This window comes from Xiphophorus maculatus, chromosome 16 (assembly GCF_002775205.1).
Source record: "Xiphophorus maculatus strain JP 163 A chromosome 16, X_maculatus-5.0-male, whole genome shotgun sequence".
NCBI lineage: Eukaryota > Metazoa > Chordata > Actinopteri > Cyprinodontiformes > Poeciliidae > Xiphophorus > Xiphophorus maculatus.
The window spans coordinates 9,455,575-9,481,375 of record NC_036458.1 but is presented as its reverse complement, the minus strand read 5'-3'; the positions used below and the strand labels follow the sequence as shown (position 1 = coordinate 9,481,375).

At 38.2% G+C, this 25,801-nt stretch overlaps 1 protein-coding gene across 2 annotated transcripts in view; it reads left to right on the top strand.

Moving 5' to 3' along the window:
• Positions 1 to 22,510, top strand: part of olfm2 (olfactomedin 2) — a 48,014-nt gene extending 25,504 nt beyond the window's left edge. For both annotated transcript variants that reach the window (XM_023348936.1, XM_023348935.1), the window contains exons 2-6: positions 8,073 to 8,222; positions 15,819 to 15,974; positions 18,581 to 18,800; positions 19,748 to 19,854; positions 21,515 to 22,510. In XM_023348936.1, coding sequence (XP_023204704.1) covers positions 8,073 to 8,222; positions 15,819 to 15,974; positions 18,581 to 18,800; positions 19,748 to 19,854; positions 21,515 to 22,189 — 1,308 coding nt within the window. In that variant the 3' untranslated portion in view covers positions 22,190 to 22,510. The remainder of the gene's footprint in view (positions 1 to 8,072; positions 8,223 to 15,818; positions 15,975 to 18,580; positions 18,801 to 19,747; positions 19,855 to 21,514) is intronic.
• The last annotated feature ends 3,291 nt before the right edge of the window (positions 22,511 to 25,801 follow it).

The window sequence follows — 25,801 nt, the reverse complement described above, 5'->3', positions numbered from 1 at the left end:
ATGCAAATAATGTAGGCTTTGCAACCCAGGCTCAGAGGCCTTACCATTTATATTTCAAAAGACATAAAATTAATTATCATACATCATCACCAATGAATATTTTGGCTTCGGAGGATATCCACAACACAACCAATAGCAAAATAAAATTGCTCCTATGCAGTTAAAAGTTTCATTAACCCAAGAAAAGTTTGATGCAATTGCATTGTAAAATATTGCCGTGACTGAAAATGTATTGGCTTTGTGACACTACACAATGGCGGTGTATGAAACATTAATTTAAAGAGTCACTTCAAATTTCCATCACTATTAATGAGACATTTGCCTGGGATGATCTAAGAAGCAGGATGAATCACAAAATGTTTAGAGCTACAATCAAAGATAATCGGGCTGCTTTCTTGTGACGCTCTCTTCATGGCATGCCAGTGGCTGTTACATGGCTACTCCCCACCCTGGCACACATGCTCGTGTCTTTCTGCACTGTTCCTGCTAAGAGCTATTTTCAAAGTCTGCTTCTCTTGTTTGCTGTGCCTGTGCTTGAACCAGCTGATTAAAGAACAGAGCTGACTGATTATTTATTTGCCTTTCTGCAATGGCACTGAGAGCAGGAAATGTCTGGATGCCCAGATGCACATTTAGATCATGTAAACCCTCAGATTTCTTCTGTTCTCTTCAAAGAGAGCATAAAGAAAACCAAAAAAAAAGTTTAAATCATTAAGGTAAAGACTATTTGAATTAATACTGCTCTATACGAGTAAGTAATTATCCACACTCACACCACCACAATTATGGTGGTGGTAGTATGATGACCTTGGGCCAATTTTCTGCTTCAGAATGTGAATAACCTGTTATAATTGATGGACCCATGAAGTCTGCTCTCCACTAGAAAATCCTGAATCAGAAGGCCCAGCAATCAGTCCATGTGACCTTATGCACATGTTTTGGGATAGGTTGGAATATGCAGCAAGCCAATAATCCAAAGTGACCAAATCACACCTTTGAATCACAGAAAAAAAAAAGAAACTAGCACAAAATGGAGGCTCTAGTCAAAGTTCAGAAATTAATTTGAATTTTAAATAGACTCCTTGCCAGTTATTGCAAATGTTTGGTTCCATCTACAGTGACTCAAGCAGTTATGAGGTTTAAGGGGCAATTACTTTTTTCAGTTCACCGGGTTACTTTGGCTAGCTTTTTTCTCTTTAAACTAAACCTTTATTTTAAACTTATTTTTTACATTTACTCATATTACCTTAACTTAATCTGATGATCTGAAACATGTCTGACAAAAAGTAAGAACAGAGTGTGGGTAGATACTTTTTCAGAATATCATATTAAATTCCTCATTAAGTGAAGTTTAGATGTTAACTTAGAATCAGAGGTAGGGTCATGCCCAAAATCACTCCTCTAATTTCCAAAGCAGCGTATTTATACCTAGTTCACCCATTCTTCAGGTTTTTGCTACTCCACCCTCCTTCATCCTTAGATCTTTCACCTTATCCCTATACCCTGTTTCCCTGTTTTGGGCTTAAATGTTGCTACAAGTATTGAATGACTGACTCAAATGAAGAGAAATATATTTTTGTTTGATCTCAGTCACCCAGCTTAAGAAATGTGGGTTAAAGTTTTGCATCATTAAGGATCAAGAAGCAAGCAACTGATACTCTAAACATATTCAGCAGAGAAGAAAGTTAGGTCTGACTGTGTTTACCACTCAATTATAGTTTGCTTTGAAATAACCTCAGGAATGTGTGTGAAATGCAGTGATGAATAAATCACCGTTGTGCCGCAGTCGAATCCCCAGAGCACTGCAACGAAAGACAGAGGAGCAGTACATCTTTGTTTGTTTCTATCCAGGGTAGAAACTCTTTGAGACACAAGGTTGTCTTAAGTATTCTCACCATTAACTGGGAGAAGGCAACAAATAATGGCAGTTTACAAAGAGCCAGGACTCTGAATCTGATTGGGGTCAGTCAGACAGTCTCTGTCTGGATGTTAAAGCTATAAACTTTATCACACCAACCAAGCAATCTCATCAAGTAGATAGTTAAGAGTAATCCTGGGCTATGGATTAAAGATTAAACACTGGTTGAAGGGTTTTTATTTGTGCACATTACTTTTACCTTTATGCTTTTAGCCATGTATTCTTTTTAAGTCCAGGTTCTAACAGATGTTTTTTTTATGTCTACTTACTGCGAAGCAGGTTTTAGAGCCAGAACATTGGTTAAAACCAATGATAGCATACTAAATACATTGGCTATGTTAACTATGTGTAAACAACTAGGTTATTGGCAACATTAATTATTATTTAATGATCAATATTTAACATCATTAAAATATTCTAAAATTAGCTATGGAGATTATTGCTCCATTGAGCAGCCATTTATCAGTTTACACAATCCTGCAATCCATATTTACAGCAGTGACTGTAATTTAACAGTTTATTCAGTGTGTTATCACACAAACCCTTGCCTCCGTCTTCCAGCAGCAGATGATGTGATAAAGCTGTCTTGTTCCCGTGTAACGCCATAGCAGGTGCCAAACGCTTTTTACCGGGACACCTGGCATGCTGGGATCGAGCTTTAAAACAGAGTGAAGTTGCTATGACTCTTTGGAAATTGCGGAGCAGTTGTGGATGTCATTTTCTCCTACCTCTCCAACTCTGCTGCCAACTTAGGAAAACAAAACACTTGGTGGACTTGATGCCCAGCACTGCTGCCTTTCAGGTGTGATCTGGACTGGAACAAGTCAGATGCAGCAGATGGGAAGAAAGCAGGATGCCGTTCAGAGCGATGGCAGTCGCAGGATTGATGGAGTGGGTGTAAATGTAAGGCAGGCGGGGGCACGATGAGTTTATGAGTCATATTATTGACTGGCAACCACGCTGCGCTGATTGTGGTAATCGGTTTTCCTTGGAAGCAGAAGAGACTAGGGACTCCGAAGAGAAACTTCATTGAGTTTTATTTTAAAGGCCGGCAGCTGGCTGGTGCATTGAAGACTGACATATTGTTTGCTTCAAGTGGGGCTGTGTATTTTCATGTTTATTTATATATAGTCAATTCAGCAGTGAGCTGCAAATTAGAAAAATGAGATTTGATTGCTTGGATGCAGCACAGACGCAATTGAGCGGTGTGTGGCAAAGACAGATGAGTCAGCTTTGTTGCCAACAAGTGCTGAGAAGTTAATGCTTCTGAAATTTGTAAAGAGTAAAAGACATAGAAGCTGCAGAGCGTGGATAAAAAAATGTTGGCAATGAAAAATGGAAATTAAAGAAGGAGTGAGATTACACACTTCAGTTAGTAGTTCTGAGTATCCTAGCCTTCAGAGTGTCTCTTTGATTCCTCTTGCATTCTCATTATTCCGGTCCCTCTCCATGCTGATCCAACGCCCTTTTCCTAACAATGTCCCTCCTCTCTGGTGCGGCAATTCTTCAGATGTGATGCATTCAGTGTCACGGTCAGCTCTCGCTCATATCCCAGAACTTGCTTCTAACATTTGCCCCTTCAGCCTAGTGCTCATGAAAGTTATAATAGACTTGCCGTCATGCTCATAAAGTAAGGATCTGCAGATTTATGATCTCATTTAACTCTGGCTTTGCAGCAGCTAGCTCCTGGGTCGGTCTAATGAAATGCCAGAGGAAGTCTATATTGCAAGTCGACAGCGATACCAGCGGCTTGAATGTCTAATTGGATAATCTCTCTGAACTTTTGTAGTCAGCAACAAAATAGGGATTTTTAAGTTTCTGTCTGGAATTATTTCTCAGGTTATGAAGTAACATGGGAACTTAATTTCTCAATGTTTTCTTCTAAAACTAGATTGTTACCAAAGCAAATGACAATGTGAAATTAGACCCTTCTTTCTGGATCATAAGAAAAACAAGGGAGAAACGCTTGATATCATTTTAACCTAAGTCAGCTGAAATTCACCTTAAGTTGTCACTCAGCATCTTAACTTGGCAACATTTAAATAAAGCTAGGCGAAATATGATCTCTTTTTGTCCTCTCTGACAGCTCCTCCTTTTCTGACTATATCAGTATCTCCTGCTTTAGTCGTTTTTCTCTTGGGAGCTTGAGGTTTGCCAGCCGTGGATGATAAGGCTTTATCCCAGAGTGTGTCTAATTTGAAGCCCAAAAAGGGAATCCCCAGCCATAAATTTTAGGAGCCGTTTTAATTTATTTTTCATGTGTGGCTTTTGAATTTTTGTTTTCATTCCTTTGTCTTCTTTAATGTGCCGTCACACAGTCTCTAAAATAGAGACTGCCTATACCTGTGAGAGATTCTTTATCATCTCTCAGAGGTAGTGGTTGAATTTCTGGGACAATGAACTAGATGACAATTCTCTGCTGAAATCGTCTTTCTTTGATGAGGAGATTATCCACCGAACTATTTACAACATAACGGCAAGTTAAATGGGACCATTGTATTCAACATTTGGTTCGTAACATTATTTTCACGCCAGTTTACTCTGCATATCCTTAAAATATTTCTAATGCCAGTGGATATCGGAAATTCACTTTTGCAACATTAATGAGGTATGTTGCTGGCTGTAGGGAGCATGAATCTCCTAAATGAACAAACGCCAATGAGCCATTCATTGTTGCAAAGAGAGAACTTAATCAAATTTACATAAATGCAAAGCGAGTGTTGAAAATCAAGTTCATTTGTACCCTGAGAAATCTAATGCTTATAAGATTTCATATAGGGACATTTGCATTTTAGAATTACCTCTTCCATCCTGCTTTCTAACAGCAATGAGAATGAGAAAGTTGGAGCACAATCGATAGGTGGGTGGTAATGAAATTGGAAGTGATTCAAATAGGCTCTTAATTTCAGCCCAGCATTTATAAAATATTAATGATGAAGGGGGGAAAGATGAGTTACAGTGAAATCTCCCTTAAGTAAGAAGAGCAGAAACATGTTGACAAGCAGAGTATCACAATTTAAGCTGAAATCCCTCCTGTTGACATTAGTACTACAAACCATTTATGCTGTGCAATTTTTAAAAGCAAAGTCATTTTGACACAAACTTCTCCTCCCTCTGGGATTTAAAGAAATTAAAATGTGGCGTACACCTCAGCATTCATTCAGGTTCTTTTGAAGTGAAACTGAACATTTGAATAGGTGCCTTTTACATGTTTGGATATAGGATTGTTTGCTTAACGACTGCACATGTGGACCGAATGAGTTGCCTTAGTGGTTTCTGCAATTTGAGTATGGTTAGCCTCCACCTGTTAACACTGCAGGATACAATCTATAATGAGAGGCCATTGTGCTCACTGCACCTCACAATCAGCAGCACATGAGCAGCAGTCTAGCAGCCATTAATGGCAGACTGCAGCTCTGCAATGGAAAGTATTACAACTGAAGGAATTTACTAACAAATGCTCCTGGGTTTTGATTGTTAATGTAGCTGCAATTCCACCTGCATCTCTTAATGTATGTGTTACTCTCCAATCAGGAATGCATGTAAATTGATAAAGGGGTATATCTACTGCTTCTGCATCTGTGTATCTACACACAAATTACTCTCCAATCAGGAATGCATGTAAATTGATTAAGGGGTATATCTACTGTTTCTGCATCTGTGTATCTACACACAGATACAGTATTTCTGTAACAGGAATTGTTACAGAAACAAATTTCAAATCAAAAGTTTCAAAAATGTTCCCATGTGCTCATTGAGTTCATTGATTTTTGACACACATTTGAATCTTAACCCTATCATCCAATAAGTTTCATTTTCAAAATACAACCCAAAGTTACTGCTTTGACCTGAAATTTTACCATAATACCAAATTGTAAACCTCAGTCAGCTTAATAAATTATTATTTTTGTGATCAAAAATAATATTTATTGCATTTATTGCATGTTAATATCTATTTTATTTGTATTTTTTATGGTTTACAGGTTATTTTTCCACACCAATATCAAATGGATCTTCTAGAAGGTCTTATGGCAATGATCATGATGAGTATTAAGTAATAATATTTTAATAATTTCTTAAAAATATCAAGAAGTTTAATCTCTATAACCTAAAGAGTAAGGAGAGCTTGAACATGCCCACCACTTCACAGCTTATGCTCTGGTTAAATTTGTTTTCCAGACCCAAGAAATATAGTGAAACAAATGTGTATGCATCCAAATATCTGACAGATTGAGTATGATATGTAGAGGGAATCGGGTACAAGAGAAAACGCTGTATCCCATCCCCCTGACAATAGCTGAATGAAATAGACTATCAGACCCAGAGGAAATAAGTTGGGTGAGATTCAGCCTCTTTTGTCTTGGCTGCCCTTCAGCTCTGGCTGCTGAAGGCCTCAGTTTTCCTCTACATACGACATCCCATTGTTTACAACAAAAAGGAGGAAATAAGAAAATTTGGGACTGATGGGGGAAAAGAAATCTGTATAACTCATTGTCGGTCTGATGACACAAATCTGCATCAATACCAAAATATTGCATTGGTTTGTTTACGCCTATGGTTCAAAAGTCTCACAATGAGTTTTTCCTCATGGAATTAGACATTCAGTCACTCTGAAATATTACCAGCATATATTTGTAATGCTGTATGAATGGAATGTTACCCCTGATTAATTAAAACTAGAAACATTCATCTGGAAATATCATAAGTCTACTTATTATGCACCGGTATTCTGAAGGTAATAAAGAATGAAAAGACGTACAAGCAAAATGCCATCACTACATGGTTTGGAGAAGATAAAGGTAACTCCGATATCTGCAACCATGGCTCACTTTAGAGCTTGTTAAATTTAAGATCAGCTTGTTCTTTGAGAACGAATAAGGGAGAAGGCGGGTAGAGAAGGTGGGGTGTCAGGGGATTAGTAGGAATGACACAATGTGTCAGTCAGCACATTTGCTTCCAGGGTGGTTGGTACTTTAAACTCCAATCACACACACACGCGCACCCCCGCACATCACCTGTTCTCCAAGACATTTTAATCTGAACCTGCCCGACCCAAAGAAACCGCGGCATAGCCCAATCCTGCTTGAAGAGAGAAAATGTGTGTGGTCTACAACCACAGAATGGCTTTTAGTTTCACTTATTCGAATAGGTTTTTAATTTTGCTACAAAAAAAACGCATTGTGCTTTCTGTTATTACATTTAGCTATGTGCTGACTTCATGTCGTGGAGTTGGAATTTACTGTGAATGAACAATTGACAGAGCCGAGCCTGTATGCATGTGCTGGTGTGCTTGTGACCGCAATGCACTACTTTTGATTGGATTAGTTTGAAAGAGACATCCATCCTTTTAGTCTCAACCCTCCTCCCCTGGTAAGGGGCTGCATTATTGATCCTGAACAGCTCCATTTCCCTTCTCTGTCCAAACCTATTAGATGCTCAGCCTTCAACAGCCTGGCCTAATCCTTCTTTTTTATTCCTGTGTTTCAGTCTTGCCATATTTTTCTGTTTTTCCTATCCCTTTGTGCATCTTCTGTCAATCTGCTTGTCTTATCTTGATCTACACACAAATCTCTTTTCTTTCTCTCTCTTATCTTCTTTGTAACTCGTCCAGGCCCCAGTGCTCTCTTCTGGTGTTTCACTGCTGTGAGCAGCACCTCTGTCAATTTCTTTATTCACTTCTTCTCTGTTGCTTTTTGATAAAAACTAACATTTGATACCAAGTGAATTTAAGTATTTAGGAGGAGTCGATTGCCATTCGCTCATTTTATGTTTGGAAAAATTGTTTGTTTTATTGATTTTTACAAAGAAAAAATACATCTGGCAAGATGGAACCTCCCAGCTTAGATGGTGACAGATTGAGCACAGCTAATCTTGAAATGAAGCATATCAAAGGTATTCTTTATTCCCATAAGATTTCTACAAGACTTTCAAGTAATGAATAAACCCACTGCCTTGGAAATATTTTATAAGGGGACATACTTCAGATTTATTTTGAATAATGCTGGCAGAATTAAATCATCTTGCCTACCCTTATACATTTTGAAATGTCTGCCAGCATAGATTTAAAAAAAAGAAAGAAAATAAAACAACAACAGAAGCAATCCTTTTTTTTTCCCCTCTGCTTGGTCTCACATTTATGTGTGTGTTTCTGCAGGCTCTTTACCCCAGCCCAGAGGAAGGCTGGCAGATCTACAGCTCAGCACAGGACGCAGATGGGAAGTGTATCTGCACCGTGGTCGCACCAGCCCAGAACATGTGTAACCGCGACCCACGCAGCAGGCAGCTCCGCCAGCTCATGGAGAAGGTGACAGCTGTCAATAACACACTCACTCCAAGACCCAACTGTTGCCCACACAGACACACAAACACAAATTGACACTCTGCGCTTAATGTCTGACGCCATCTGTCACATGCAGGCTGCTGGATTGTGCCACCTCCTTCACCATGTAACTCATTAGCCATTATTTGGAAGATTGAGAACTTTTCTAAGTGAAAGACAAATCAATAACTTCACTGGAATATATAAATTGCCTTCCTAAAGTTCTCATACCCTTTTTAACTGTTTTCTTCTTTAAATTACAACCTCAGACTTAGGATCATTATATGTAATTGCATAGGCAAGTTCTGATATAAAGTGTCATACAAAAATCTTAACGTCTCTTGAATTTTATCGCATTTTATCACCACAAATCTCAGTTTATTTTCTTAGAGTTTATGCTGAAAACCTACTTAAAGAAGCATATCATTGTGAAGTGAAAAGAAAATTATCTATAGTTCTTCATATTCTTAGAAATACTGTATGCGCACAGTCTTGTTTTGTTTGAAAAGTTTGCAGTTGTGTCATACTCTTTCCATTTTAGAATGATGTGTAGAATGGTGTTTAGGACTTCAAAGCTTGAGATATTGTTTTATTTAAGTCTGCTTTTGATGTCTTCAGCTTTCTGTCTGTCAGCAGGGTTTCTTGGTCTTCATGATGTTGATTGTTCATAAATGTTCCTTCACAGAACAGCTGTAAATATTTTAGGATCGAATTAAACACATGTGGACTTCAATAGGTCATTTCTGAAGGCAAATGGTTATACTAGATTTTATTGACAGATGTCAGTATGAAAGGGAATGAATGTATATTTTACATTTTTGTTGAAAAACAAAATGAAAACCCAATATTGTTATTTCCCTACACAACTCTTTGCTATTTTAAATTGATCTTTCACATAAAATTCAAATAAAATACCTTAAGGCAGGTAGTTAAAATGCCACAAACTGGGAAGAAGTTCAGAGTGAATACTTTTGAAAGAAATTGCATGTCAGAATGTTTACATACAATGTGGAACAAAGATCCTAATTTGTATGCATTTTTGTTTTCATAAACGTTAATTAATTTTAACACAATTTAACAACAGCAATTGACAAGTCAGTCAGCATGACAAATTTTGCTGAAAATATTCGTGTATATATTTATGCAGGCCTGCGTGGTTTAATATATGCATTCTGACCTACACGGCAGAGTATGCAAATATTGCAGCCTGTTAGGAATCCACTCATTCACAAGCTGACAGATCCAGCCATGAACTGTTGAGTCTCCAGACCTGGAGGCTGTACACCTACGTCATTTCATTCTTTAGAAGCTAAATAATAGAAACCTGAGATGTCAAATGCATTCAAACGGATTGGTAAGACGTGATTCACTCTGCCTGTCGCTGAGTGCTGGTACTTTGGACAATTACAACAGGTGCGCCTGTAAAAGAGAGGCTCCACAGGTTACTTACAACTAGAAAGAGCACAGAGAAGTGGAGGAGGAGCTGAGGGGCTGCCAGTGACATTGATATCGTCCTGTGAGAAAAGATGGAGGTAAACTGAGATGTGGAAAAGGTTCCCAAGGCTCCCTGATGGATCAATGAGGCGCGTGCGTTCACATAATGCATTCACCGTCATTGAAGTTTGCCTCATCCCGTTTGACAGTCTCTGTGTGCTGATGTTGAAAGCGCATGTTTACAGAGACAAAATCCACTCTCTAACACACTTCACAAGCAACCTATTCAAACAGAAAAAGCATATCATAGCACAGAAACAGACTGACTAGAGAAACCAGTCTCATTGCAGCTGAAAGTCTCAGGAAAATGTACATTTCTGTAAACCTAGTTGAGAAAAGCTGAGGAATATAGCAGCGTCGACTCAGAAAAATACACAACGTTCCTTTAAAGAGGAACAAAAGTGCTGGTTTATCACACAATTGTCATAGAAACACTGTCAAAACACTGTCCTGAGCCGTATGCAACGAAATTCCGTTCTGTATACACCCTGTGCATGCAAAATGACAATAAAGTCAGTCTAAGTCTAAGTCTAGAAGATATTTGGGGCCTGCCATGCAAAGCAATGGCAGGAACCTATTACTCTACACCCAACAAGCGTCTCTTTATTATTATAGTTCTTTATTTTTCTTCCGTAACCGTTAATGCGGCTCATACCGCTGGGTGCACACCTACAAATGAGGTATCAAAACGTGCAGAAAATTCACGCCATTGTTGCTATTACTTTTGGTGGGATTTGGGCTTAACGTGGCGACATAATTCGCAAAAAACTACGAAAAAAACCCCATTATAACTCAATGGGAAAAATCCTAGAAATACCCTATTTTTGAGGATTTGCTGTGTCGTCACAAATTCACCTAGAAATGCCATTCAAATTTCATTTTGTAGATACGTCTGTGATCTCTTCGAAAGTGAAGACGGCTCGTCGATACCAGTTACGGTTTGTCCACAATTTGCCTCTAAGCGACCCAAACTTTCTCATTTTTGCTGAAATTACAGTGACAGCCGATCTCGGTTCATATCTGGGCACAACATTTCTTTCTCTCATCACTGTAAATGCTCTGAGTGAGGTACAGATATGATTCTCGGGACTATCGCAGAAGACACATTGAACTGTCATACGCTCGAAACGCTTTTCGAATATGTATTACGGTTCCCGAACAAGAAGGATTTGTTTCCAATGCTTTTTTTCAGTAAAGTGTGTTTGCTCAAACACACTTGTGTGTTTGAGAGCTCACAGCTCAGAGCTCACACCTGCTGAGACCATTATTTGCCATAGCAACGGAACTCAAGAGGCTATTGGCTGCTGATTTGGACTACGAATACGCATCACTGTAGTTCTATCTATCCTCAGTTGAAACAGATCAGGACTGAGAACTGGCCTTTACAACTACCTGCTGCTTTGGGCTGTATATAACTGATTTAACTCAGTAACTGTTACACATGGGATTAGTTTGGAACTTTAAAATTAAGCATACTGAAAATTTCAAAATAAAAGCCTTGAATATTTTACATGACGTAATTGCTCTTTTTGGCCGTATATGACTTTTTCATCCAAAGAAATGTTACACATGGGATTAGTTCGGAACTTTAAAATGGAGCATAATAATAATTTCAAAATAAAAGCCCTGAATATTTTTACATCATGTAATTGCTCTTTTTGGCTTTATCTGACTTTTCCATCCAAAGCACTGTTACACATGGGATTAGTTTGGAACTTTAAAATTAAGCATACTGAAAATTTCAAAATAAAAGCCTTGAATATTTTACATGAAGTAATTGCTCTTTTTGGCCGTATATGACTTTTTCATCCAAAGCAATGTTACACATGGGATTAGTTTGGAACTTTAAAATGGAGCATAATAATAATTTCAAAATAAAAGCCTTGAATAGTTTTACATCAGGTAATTGCTGTTTTTGGCTTTATTTGACGTTTTCATCCAAAGCACTGTTACACATGGGATTACTTTGGAACTTTAAAATGGAGAATAATAATAATTTCAAAATAAAAGCCTTGAATATTTTTACATCAGGTAATTGCTTTTTTTGGCCGTATATGACTTTTTCATCCAAAGCAATGTTACACATGGGATTAGTTTGGAACTTTAAAATGGAGAATAATAATTTCAAAATAAAAGCCTTGAATATTTTTACATCAGGTAATTGCTGTTTTTTGGCTTTATTTGACGTTTTCATCCAAAGCACTGTTACACATGGGATTAGTTTGGAACTTTAAAATGGAGCATAATAATAATTTCAAAATAAAAGCCTTGAATATTTTTACATCAGGTAATTGCTGTTTTTGGCTTTATGTGACTTTTTCATCCAAAGCACTGTTACACGTGGTATTAGTTTGGCCCTCTGAAATGAAGCATACTGAAAATTTCAAAATAAAAGCCTTGAATATTTTTACATCATGTAATTGCTTTTTTTGGCCGTATATTAATTTTTCATCCACAGCACTGTTACACATGGGATTAGTTTGGAACTTTAAAATGGAGCATAATAATAATTTCAAAATAAAAGCCTTGAATATTTTTACATCATCCAATTGCTGTTTTTGGCTTTGTATGACTTTTTCATCCAAAGCACTGTTACACATGGTATTAGTTTGGCCCTTTGAAATGAAGATTAACAAAAATTTCAAAATAAAAGCCTTGAATATTTTGACATCATGTAATTGCTCTGTTTTGGCTTTATTTGACTTTTTCATCCAAAGCACTGTTACACATGGTATTAGTTTGGCCCTTTGAAATGAAGCATACTGAAAATTTCAAAATAAAAGCCTTGAATATTTTTACATGACGTAATTGCTCTTTTTGGCTTTATTTGACTTTTTCATCCAAAGCACTCTTACACGTGGTATTAGTTCAGAACTTTAAAATGAAGCATACTGAAAATTTCAAAATAAAAGCCTTGAATACTTTTACATCAGCTACTTGTGTTTTGAGCATTATATAACTATTTTAACCCAAGGACTATTACGCATGGGATTAGTTTGGCCCTTTGAAATGAAGCATACTGAAACTTCCAAAATAAAAGCCTTGACAACATTTTAAATCGTACCGAATGGTGCACGTCCGCCTCGCTTAACGTTCTTGCGGTTCTCCGCGTGCCACTGGTGACGTCGCGGCGTTCTTTGGCGTCGACGCCGATTTGTGGCGCGACGACGCCGGGCCCGAACCCCACGGGCGCGCCTTGGCAGGCCCCGTCTAAATTTCTTCCGAAATTTTCTTTTTCAAATATTGTGTTGGTCATTAAAACTGCTATCTTTTTTTGCGGTAGCTATTTTTATTTATTTATGAACCTTTTAATAATATTCTAACTTTCTGAACATGACGGTACATTCTGCTTATGTTTTTTTACCCATTCTATGTATGGAATGTTATTTGTTATTAAGTTTTAAACATACTCAAGATGTAGAATTACTGCAATGCCTCCCTTCTGAATACTGCACAATAAACCATTTAAAGCAAGCTTCAGAAAAAAAAACCCTCACAGCTATATATAGAATATGATATGCTCTATAATGTATTATTTATCACTGTATTGCATTTTGTTATAAAATGTAGGTGTTATTACTGTGTGGGTCTGTATGCTTTCCCTGCTCGCTGCTGCCTGAAGCAGACTTAATGAGGACACCTAGGGTCAGCACTATTTCAGCTTCACCCAAATGAAAGCTCCAAATTAAAAGGCTCTGTGTGAGTCTGCGTAAATGTGCAGTCCCAACAGAGCAGCGTCCACCAAGACACCCTCATTTGAACCCAGCGCATGAGTGGGAATTGTTTGAGTTCAGATCCACAAAAAGCTTTTCCTGACATGGAGAGCCAAGGGTATGTTACCAATGTCAAAACTGCCCTCTGTTCAAAGAATGTAAAGTAGGCTTGTTGAAAATCTTTATTCAGCTCTCAGTAAAGCCAGATAAAGAGCCTGACCCTGAAGGATGGCGGCAAGGCAATACTCACCGCAAATCTTTGAGCATCTCGTCTCCTTTTGACCTCACTGTCTGGCTGGCTGAATTGAGATTAAATCAGAAGAAATATGAAGCTGTGGTTAGACATACACACAAACAAGCCGATGCAGAATGAGTCATCACACTGGGCATGAAGCAGACACACCTGCGACTATAAATCTGGGGCACTGACGATGAGGATCGTCTTTTTATGAGCGAGGATGGAGGAGTCCCAAATGCTACAGCAGGAAGTTGACAGAGAATTTGCTTAGTCTCCAGGCTGCTGGAACATTTCATTCCTTAATATTACAGGACCTATGTACCACATTGGAGAAAAAAAAAAGTTTAATTGCTATGGGAAATAACGTGTAACCAAATACTCCTCGGCCAGTTCACAATGCACGTGGGAGCAACAGGGTGCGGGAAACCGTGGGCTGGACATGAAGTAATCGAGTAGGCTGTCATGGATCAGGCAGGCGAGGCAGTGTGGTGCAAAACAGACTTTCATGCCAAACTGCGACCTTTGAATGTCGGGTCCGTTTTGTTTTTCTGAAATTCATTTTGATTTTTGCTGCTGGCTGTCTGCGTGGGCGTGCGTCTGTTCAAGTGGGCTGCTGGACATATGCACACGATAGTCTCCTATAGGCACGACAACCCTGCAACATTTGGTGGTGTTTGGATCATTTCTGGCCCACTTTGTGCAATGTACAGGAGATGAGGGGGTGTGCGTGAAGCAGTAGGCTGGTTATGCAGCAGCAGAGTGGGCTGTCAAAGTATGAATAAGCTCAGTACTTTGCAAAAAAATTAACCTACCGCAAAACCGAATCCTCTGAGAACTTAGAGTCAATGCATGCCTACTTAGCAGTGTTTACTTCAGTGTAAGGTACTTTCAGTTATAATTAGGATGTAAGCTAATTCAACTGTGCAGTTTTCATAATATCTGTTTTAATGGCTTGGCATGAATATACTTAAAATACTAACTCTTTAATTATAACTGTTTCAACAATAACATCATAAATATTTTTTCTTGTGCTTCAGTCATTTTAAGGCAGAAAAATCATTGCATCTAGACCTTAAGAACTGTGTGATAAATTTCTAAGCCCATTAACAGCCATAACTTGCTGTGCATTTATTATTGGACTTATGGATGACCAAATCCGTCTGACACAATTGTAATGCTGATATTAAGTTGTCCTGTTAGGTATCTTTTGAGTGTATTAAGAGGAGTTACTGTTGTATTCATCTCACACAGGCATTTTCCCCCCATGCAATTTTTGAATATGCAGTGTTTGCCAGGTTTTGTTTAATAAGCTGTACTTCAGCCTTACAAAAGAAAAAGCAACTGAAGCTTACTGTAATCAATTGAACTCGTATTGTGTAACCAAACTTTATCTTGGTTACTGTAAGTAATCTGACCACAATAATGGTAAAACATTCTGGTAAAATATAAGCAGTAATGCATCATTCTCATGAATAGGTGATTAATTCTAATTTCCTCCCAGCATGCTTCACCATTTTAAACAATCATATTGGTTGTTAGTTGATAATTGGTGTGACCTATGGTTTTTCTGTAAGGGTGTCAAACTGTATAACCTCTTGTGAGATATTTCTGAAGTGCTTGGCATTTCTGGTTGACTGGCAGCCATGTGTGTTGGGGAACTTTTTGGAAACTTTTGCAAACACTGGCTGCTGATTTGGTGGCAGTGTATGAAAGTACACACAAACCCTAATTAACTACCTTATTTGAAATTATGATATCAACTAGTGATGTGCAGTTATTTTGTTAATTTATAGTCTTTTTTTTCCATGATTTATCAAAATAATGATGAACTTTAAATAATTATTTTTACAAAGCCTGAAATGACTATTATTTCACCACTGTGGGTTTATTGACAGCATCATTAGAAATATGTATAGTTCAAAAATTAAGTGAGTATGATTTTTGCGTGCCTTTTAGAATACCTAATGTGACTTGTGTGCAGGAGTAGCCCATTTGATAATGGGTGACTTTTATTTTTTGTGTTTGTAGGGCTGTGACTGTCACTTATATAATTTTTCCAATAAATGCCATAATATATCATGATCAAATTTTAAGTCCACATTACCAACTCCATAAATGATTGTTTTTGCTCTGCAGGTTCAGAATATTAGCCAATCAATGGAGGTGCTAGATCTGAGAACCTTCCGAGATCTCCAGTATGTAAAGAACACAGAGGGTCTAATGAAAGTCGTCGATGGAAAGCTGAAGGTGGCCTCTGAAAATCCCCGGAGCCTCAATCCAAAGGGCTTTCAGGTAATTGGCTTTTTGTCACCCTCTGTGCCTAGAGTTGGATTTACTATACATCATGTGAATGTACTTGATATTAAATTGCTTGATAAACATTGAAAGATCCAATGCAATCTTTGAAGCTCTTCACAGACAATAAAATTTTATGTGACTTCTTGTGGACTGGCATATAAACATTGGAAGTGGTGATTCCATTACAGTGCGTTAAATGAGTTATTGGGTCATGGGCTAAGGTAGGCTAATCTACTGTGCATCATGAGCTTCACATGCTCCAGGATGATTAAATCTGTGAACCACTAGGGGAGTTTTTTTTTCCTGTCTGACTCACTGAACATCCCTTCCACTATTTTTGAGCTCAACCTCCCTTACTCCTCCGTATAGTTAACTTTCTGGCATCTGAGGTAGATGTATTCACATTTGTCTCCACCATATCTTGCTCAAAGATAAGTTAACTACCATTATCAGCAGGCTTTTTTATTTTTCTGTCAGCACGTTGTCTTGCCCAGCAGAAATCTCCATATTTCCCACACTCTTACAGATATTAGATGGGCCATAAAATTGTTTGATTAAAAGATGCTCTGATAAACACCAAGTGCATTTTGCCGCTGGGTTGATGCCTCAGCACAGAGGCAAGCATGACTGGCTGTGTTTAGCTTTCAGTGTGCTTTCTGAAAGCTATTCCAACAAAGGAAATGAAGATGCTTATGAAATTAATCTGTTCATCAGGAAAGCTTGAGATTGCCACTCAGATATGCGTTTGTCTAAATGCAAATCTAATGTTTTCATTCTTAAAAGACAGGAAAAATATTGACAGGCTTTGACCAAAGTGGGTTGGCTGATAAATGTGAGCAGTTTAAAGTTGCCAATGGCAGAGCGTGGGAGATTAACGAGAGTGAATTTTCTCAGCTTGAAAAAGTGAAAATTAGATTTATGATGTGGCGCCATGAGGCTGAGAGCTGCTCCATCACCAGATTTACGATAAACTCTAACAAGGAGGAAACAGCCCCTCCTGTGGTGGCCACACTTTATTGATAGACCTTTTTCCCTCTTGAGCCATCCACCTTGTGTGAATTCAGCCCGACTCCCCTGCTGCTTCCTGCTCCCCTGCCTAAAGGACAAGTTGTTTCTTTTCACTTCTAAAATTATAAACCCCATTATAGCACTAGCGGTGCATGCTCCTAGACTCAGTTAAGCTGCAAATAAATCTGAGTGAAACTATTTTTAACATAGTAAAAGCAATGGCTTTCCAATGTATACATTTATATATAAAACACACTCAATTGTTAACAATCATTAAAAATCCTCTTCAAATATAAGTTCAGCCAGACAATTTACAGAAAAGTTCCTTTAGAGAGTTTCTATGAAATAGAGGAATGTTGGGTGAATAAATAAAGTGTTCAATTAGAAAAGAGCAAAATGGAATCGAAAACTGTCTGCAGTACATATTAATCTAATAAGACGTTGTCTAAGTAGAGTGTTATGACCTGGCTAGGCATAACCACACCGTAACATAAAGGTGATTAATCCTCATCAGACTTCAAGCAGCCACAATATGCAGTTTATTTCTTGACAAGACCTTCATTTACATGGGATTTAACATGGAAAGAAGAGTTGGCTGCAACGTCTGAGTGAACTTTGTGCTTAAAACAATAAATAAAAGGAAATAATCTGAATATCAGCCAAGCTTAACTATTAAAAATAAATAAACCAAATGATAAAAACGTACCTCCCTAACTAAAGATAAAAAGGAAAAAAGTGGGATAAAAACATAAAGGCAATTCAGCTCTACAAACTTCTCAATCTCATAAGCTTTGCAGGTGTTGATAAGGTAGAGCAGAAGCAAAGTTGAAGCTGGTTGGGATGAGCAGAGGATGAATGACAGAGTCTGCAGCAGCATCTTCTTATGCATCATCTCTGCTTAGGCCATTAATCCATATTCTACATCTTCTGACTCCATCAACCAGAGAAGACCATCCATATAATCAAATTTTTACATATTGGAACAAAAACAGAGGCCTTACAACAGCAGAGATAACGGGGGTAAAAAACATCAACCAGACAGGTGAACAATAAAACAAGAGACACTCTTAAAACTGCCGAGTTAAAAATTAACACAAAAAAAAGCTATTTCTGTTCCATTGCCAAAAATTATATTTCTATAACATTATTAAATTATGTTTATAAAGATTCCCATATTATTTCCTATAATACATTAACTTTTTGAATATAATTTTAAACCTAACTTAACCATAATAAAACTACATTCTAGCACTACTTTGTACTAACCATTTTGTGGGTAAAAGACTAATTCTATCAAAGTGAACAAAGTCACTATGAACCAAAAGTCAATAACGCAACTTCAGCTTCTCCAATGTCTTATTTCATCTGTGGAAGTCTGATGAGGTTGCTGAATTGGCAAATGTTTCCTCTTTGATTGTTGATGAGGCTCCATCTACTTTATTCCCTCCTTTCAAAGGATGAATCAAAGTTTCCCAATAATGAGAGATTCCCCTGTATATTCTCAAGTTCCTGTTGTTTTCCAGAAACTGAAACTTTGACAAGTATTTTCCTTCGCATCTTCCCTGGTCATGTTTTTTTCTTCTTTTTTTTAGGAGGTAAAAGACAAGGTAAACCAACTGCTCCCCCTGCTGCCAGTGTTGGAACAGTACAAGGCAGATGCTAAGATGATCCTGCGTCTCCGAGAGGAGGTGAGAAACCTTTCCTTGGTGCTTATGGCCATCCAGGAGGAGATGGGAGCCTACGACTATGAGGAGCTGAGACAGAGAGTCCTCCTACTGGAGACCAGACTACACTCTTGCATGCAGAAACTAGGTATGAAACATGCTTGTTACGAGGTGGGGGTGGGGGATTTTGCTACATAATTTAAATTAAGTTTCTTTTATGAAATAAAACAAACCTTAATTATAGTCTTGCCAAAATAAAATCAGATACTGAAAAAGAAAGCTACATTTCCAGAAAGGTGCTGGGCTTTCTCTCCAATTTGCTTACATAAAAATCGCTGTGTTGTTTACTCATAATAACGTGCAATTTGACTATAAATCATTTTTACCAGCAATTAATTCACCAAAAAATAACAACTGGGAACGGTTGAGAGTTTGTCGGCAAGGCAAGAGTAACATTTCCAGGTAATAACACAATATTACTCTGTTGAACCCAATTTTGTATGAGTTATGTAGTTTACGAGTGGGACTTGAATTCTGCACCTTCGGCTGCAGGCAGCTCTGCAGGGGCAATGAAACACAGAGAAACTGAAGAATTAAACTGAATAAAAGACAATTTTAAACATTATCACTTTACGTACTGAAAAGAAAGCCATTTTCTTCTTCTTCTAATTTAGATATTTTTTCAGTTATAACAAGCCTTTGAAAAATATTGATATTTTAATGGATGCTCTCAGCTTCCATAGGTGTGAAAGCAATATTTTTAAAAGCTGTGGTTCAAGTCTTGAGGTTATATACATTTTGCATGCTGCCAACAGTTTATTTTTGTTCTTGTTGAGCTCCAATAATCAACCTAAGGAGAGGAAACACTTTTCTTAAGAGACTAACTGAATAATTGTGTTTTATGCAACAAATTAACCTGATCATTTTACTGATCAATACATTTACTAAATTAGTCGTTGATTACTAAAAATGAACAACGTTTTGTTTAGTTATTTGCTACTTTCTTTAGAATTAGGTTTTCTTGAGCTGCTGTGCTCTGTCTTTGTTCATAAATGATTGTGCTTTTACTTCCTTTGCTTTTTTTTGGACTCTCAGGTTGTGGAAAGCTCACCGGTGTCAGCAATCCGATCACAGTGCGTGCATCTGGATCAAGATTCGGCTCCTGGATGACAGACACCATGATACCCAGCTCAGACAACAGAGTGAGTCTCTCAGATCCCCTCTAGTTTGAGGCTCAAGAAACACATGATGATATACTCAAACCCGGAGGATAAACAGAGTCATCTGAGCTCTTTCAGCTGCTCAGTATAAAAGAGTATCCATCACAGCGGCGCTGTCATTGTTTGTCAGTGAGTGATTGATCGTTTTGTCCAAGTTGCACTTCTCATGAATACCACAATATGACAGACACAAAGAGAATTGAGAATTCAAAGCTGAGCCACTGATGAATTGCATCTATTATTCCTCTCCCTCCCATCCTCCACATTCATTTCAAACTGCAGCTTATTAATCAAAAAACAAACACAAAATCTGTTTGGGATAAAGTCTTCTAAAGTCACTTAGCTCGTTTTCAGAGGGCTGCTGGGAATTTAAGCCAAAAGTCATGGCGTTTTATGTTGGTATGTACGACTAGGAAAGGTGGTATGTACGCAGCAAGGCAAAAGGTAGAAAGAAAATAAATGGAAGCAGGAACAGTGAATTATTATCTATTTTTAGCAGGAAACAGAAGCTGATCAAATTTAATAGGGAAGATTATATTGGCCTTTCTGCTAACTGCAATAAATCATAACAGGATAAATAGGTTATGCTTTCAGAAAAGGGCAATTTTCAACATGGAATGTGTTGATTATCTTTGTGTTTAATCTCCTAACTTGCTGAGATGATGTTACCCCTCTATGTCTATGAGTCAGTCTGGTGTATTAAAAGCATCAACATTCATAGGAATACTTTTACTCTTATGCAAAAGTGTTGTTAGGCAGCCAAATAAACAAAAAGTATAAAGGTAGTTAGAATGTGCCAGAGCTTTAGCCTGGCTCAGCCTCTTTCTGCTGCTCAGCTCGAGGGACACATTCAGTAAACATAGGCGAAACCAAGCTTAATGGTTTATAATAAACTCTGCTCCATAATTCATCTGATGTACCACTCAAACTCAGCTACTTCCCATTCTCTCTCTCCTTTACTGCAGAGTAAATGTGGCTATTCTACACATAAAAAAGATGGAGAATAGGACCAGAGAGAATCAGAGAAGACAACCAGAACACAGCTCCATCTTTCCAGAGGTGTCTTAGTTCAATCAGGGACAAAATGAATAATTTAAAAATATTTAATCCAGTAATAGCTTAATTAGATCAATCACATACTTGACTGTTGCTCCTTCTTGAGGGAATGAAAAGGGGGATTCAACCAAAGAAGCACAATATCAGGGGAGAGATCCGCTGAGGATGCTCAGGCAAAAAATAGAGTTGCTAAATGCATTGATTTTCTGTAAATGTGGACTGGAAAGGGCAGAGAGTGCCAGCAGTGATTCCCTGCAAAGCACAGGCAACATCTCTCCCCACATGCAGGCAAGATCAATAGTTTTGAACACACACATTTCTGTATGCACAACTGCATAGAGAAATACACCTACTCTCATACAAGTAGATTCACAGCACACACTCATTCTTACTTTGCCCAAGGCATTGCCTCAAGCTCTAATGAAACATGAGAGAGTTCCTGCAGATAGGTGTATCAGGTAAAACATACCAATAATCTCTGATAACCCTTAGATATTTACATTTGGGTGTCTTTACTCAATAGCTCCTCAGAGTGGGATCCTTTTGTTCAATGTTTTCTATTTGGTTTGCTCTTTGTTTTGGACAGGTGTGGTCCATGGATGGATACTTCAAGGGACGGCGTGTCCTAGAATACCGCACAATGAGTGATTTCATGAAGGGGCAGAACTTTGTTCAGCACCTGCTACCGCATCCTTGGGCCGGTACTGGCCACGTGGTCTATAACGGCTCGCTGTACTACAACAAATACCAGAGCAACATCATCATCAAATACCACTTCCGGTCTCGAAGCGTACTGGTGCAGCGCAGCCTCAGCGGAGCCGGCTATAACAACACCTTCCCATACTCCTGGGGTGGCTCCTCTGATATTGACCTCATGGCGGACGAGAATGGTCTCTGGGCTGTTTACACCACCATAAACAATGCTGGGAACATTGTCATCAGCCGCCTGGAGCCCCAGAGTCTGGAGATTCTTCAAACCTGGGACACAGGCTTCCCAAAGCGCAGTGCCGGAGAGTCTTTTATGATCTGTGGCACACTCTACGTCACAAACTCTCACCTAGCTGGTGCCAAGATCTACTTTGCCTACTATACCAACACATCAAGTTATGAGTACACAGATATCCCCTTCCACAATCAGTACTCCCACATCTCCATGATGGACTATAACCCCAGAGAGAGGGTCCTGTACACCTGGAACAATGGACACCAGGTCCTCTATAACGTCACACTTTTCCAGGTCATTAAGACTTCTGGAGACTGAGGGCTCAAAGAAAAGACCCACTCAAAAAAATGCTGTGATCATTGTTCTAAAAGGACAAAGGAGCAGGGTAGAGATGGGTACTGTCTGAAGAAGGGGGGTCAAGGTTGGGGGTTGAGGTTTTAATCTGTGGGTACAGGCTTGGGTGTTTTTTTAAGAATTTCAATCTTCATAGACTGCTATTATTCACATTCTCCAAAAAAATGTCCAACAAAAGGTTCGCAAAGACCTAAAGACTGAGCGCCTTTCTGTTTTTCTTTATGTGATGAGTAAGCATGGTTCTTTTTATCTGTGATGACAAATAAACATCCACTTTAACATTAATGACGTGGAATTTTTATTATTGCTTTGTGTCAAAGCAGGACTGAAAACTTTAAAGATCAAAATGAACAAACTAAGAAATAAAAAAAAATCAGACAACAGCTAACTAGCAAATTCACTCAGCTTAAATTTTGTGTATACTCAGGAGATATGTAATAGTTTATTTGTTATTGACTAATAAAAACTAATTAAAAGAACTTAACAGATATATACTGGGAAGGAAGAAAAGAAGGATGGCAAGAGCACTAACAAAAAAGGGTAGAAAGGAGACAAGATAGCAAGGTCACAAAGAAGGAAGTAGGACATTTCATGGAAGGACTAAAGAAAGTAACAAGACTAAAACATGGTTTCCACTTGAACAGCAGCTATGTTAATTTTTATGTTTGATGCTAATTCACATAACAATAAGGTTACAGCATCTGAATGATAAGATTATCTCTAGATAAGCATGAATCATAGCGATAACAATTTATTTGAAAAAGCTGTGGCAAAGCCTTTCGGGAATTGTGGGCAGTAAAAGTGCTGTTCCACTGACACAAATGTGGTTAAATTTAACAGCAACAGCCACCACTTACATCTCATTTCACCAAGGTGAACTCAAAGTGAAAGCTGAACATCTGGTAAAAGGTGCAGGTGCAGGTGGCGGTGCGATGGGCTGAGAAGAACACCGGGAGTTAAGAGGCAAAATGTAAAAGGTGTTTACAGCTGAGCTGAGAAATGACACATCACAGTTAGTGTTCCTTGTCAAGCTCCAATCTGCTTTAATCTTGTTAGGCGAATAGTTTTTTTTTTCTTTCTTCCCTAGAGCTGTTTGCAGGGAAAAGCTCAAACACAAGGCACGCAGTCAGACACTGTTGGCATTAAAGTCTAAACCGCAGACCTTTCATTGCATATTCTTTATTATTTATCATGGGAAATCCAGTAAGAGGAAACATTGGTACTCCCTGCTGTAAATAGAAGAGGGCAGGCAGCTGGCACACTTCACTGTCTTTTTATTTCTTTCATGTTTCAAGCCTGTGAGGATGCAGTGACCACGGTGGACCAAAAAGACGTAAATGTCATAGGAGGTCCCACTTTTCTCATCCTTTGTAACCATGGTGATCCTATTCATCCTGGTTGACCTTTCTTTCAAAATTGGTTTTACTGAGGAGACGTTAGGACTTCATACACCTTAGTGGGTGACATTTAAGGTATGACAATACAGAGGGATAAAGAGCCATCAGCAAACAAATAATTAAAATGAAAATGTTTGGTTGAATTTAGCTTTTATGGCACAAATTCTTAGGGAAAATGCCATTTTAAAGAATTAAGAAATTACTTCAAAATAGTTCACTGAAATGGAGTTATATTAAGAGTCAAACTCCAATTACCACTTAAGCTTTAGCCAATAATACCACAGTAATAATCAGGTGATCAAGAAAACAGCTTTAGATATTTACTTTGATACATCACTTCTTCTGGACCTTTACCAGAGCCAATTCAGGGTGAGCAGTCACATACCATTTAAACTAATGTCATACAAAAGGAGAAATAGATGGATATATAAAAGTATTTTTAAAGCTTCTGAAGCAAACACATGCAGTAAGTAAATTACATATATTACATATATTGCATCCACTTGACCCTCAAATTTAACAGCAGATTCAACAGATAGACAATTACATTAGAAAAACAAAACATGTTTAATCCCCAAACTGTACTGTGCTGTTTTTACCCATCCTCAGCTTTCAGCTAGACATTTTTTTTCTTACCCACAGGCATTCTTATACATTGAATCTGGAGCCAAAAGCATACTCTCAGATCACATATCTGATGCCTAAGATCTTAAACCAGATTCTTACACAATCCCTATTAGAGCCCCTCACTTCCTGAATAATTTACAACTATCCCACTGCTAAAAAAAGGCTTCTATCAATGGTGGTGACACCAGTCATCACCAAGTGCTTTGAGAAACAGGCTCAGCAGCACTCCCACTAGTCTGTGCACACCACAAAACGAGCACAGGTTGTGCTATACACACATTTTTTTTTAACCACGCTGCACCCTCTGGAATAAATAACAAAAGGGGAAAAAAAATAGGCGAGGCTATCCTTTGTGAATTTTAGCTCAGCAATTATTATAAATATCCTAAATGATCTGATCAGGAAATTGCTGAACTTGAATTTCTCAGCCATTATTCTGCCTCTGGATTTTGAACTTTCTGACTGGCCGCCTTCTCTCAGCAGCTATCACTTTAAAGAGTTGTCTGCATATGGATAATCAGATGCAATCCCAATGGTGACTTCCACTGCACACAAGCTAATGGGTTGAAAAAGAAGGCCTCAAGAGGTTCAGCAGATCACTCAGTAGCTCATTTTATTCTCAAATTTCCTTTGTCAACAGTGTGCATTTTGAAAATAATTGTCGTCCAATGGCCTAACAACAACTTCTATGTCATATTTGCATGTTATTTTGATGTTGCACTGTTTAGGGGACTGCAAAGGCAATACATCCTTCATATATTCCTCAGCCTTAGCAGACCTCATTAATGCAAAGCAGGATCCCAAAAGAAATAAGAGACTGCAGAGTGTCTTTGTCAGCTTGGTTTACTCAAAGTGGCCATGCACATGCATTATAAGTTCAAAAGAACTGATTGAGTGCAGGTGGCAGAAATAGAACTGCTTTAATGGGGTTCATAGGTTGCATGTAAGAGTAGTAGAGATGTAGATCAAATCTTGAGCACTAAGAAGTAAACCCAGTTCGCATTTTAATCTTGGAGCTGTCCTCGTGAAAAGGTTTATTGTGAGGGACATGTCAGCTCAGTTGCAGTCCTTTAAGTGATACCTTTAGATGCCGAGTGCTGCATAAATCAAAGAAAATTAATTTAAGAATCTCATTTTCAATTAAAAAAATATCCATCGTCTTGGATTCTATCCATCCAACCATCCATCCATCCAAACGACATGCAAAAAGGCCCCAGGTCAGGGCTGGGGCCCAAATCCTGCTATGATTTCATATCCGCTAATTTTTGTTTTTCTTCTCTGCACCTTTTTTTGCATCATCTTCCTCTCTAATTGTGCCCTCCCAGCACTTATTTGCATTGTACTTTGCCTCTTTCAGATTCACAATAAAGTAGCTTTTCTTCAACTTCCTGCCTCTTGAGGTGACATAACCCTGCGAGCAAGGCTTTGAAGAATCGCTTCCTCATGATTAAACAAAGCTTACCTTTTTTTCTCTCATAATTGATATTCCTTTTTAAACTCAGAAGCACTGTGAAGGATGCATATATAGAATGACATGTTTGCAAGAAAGAAG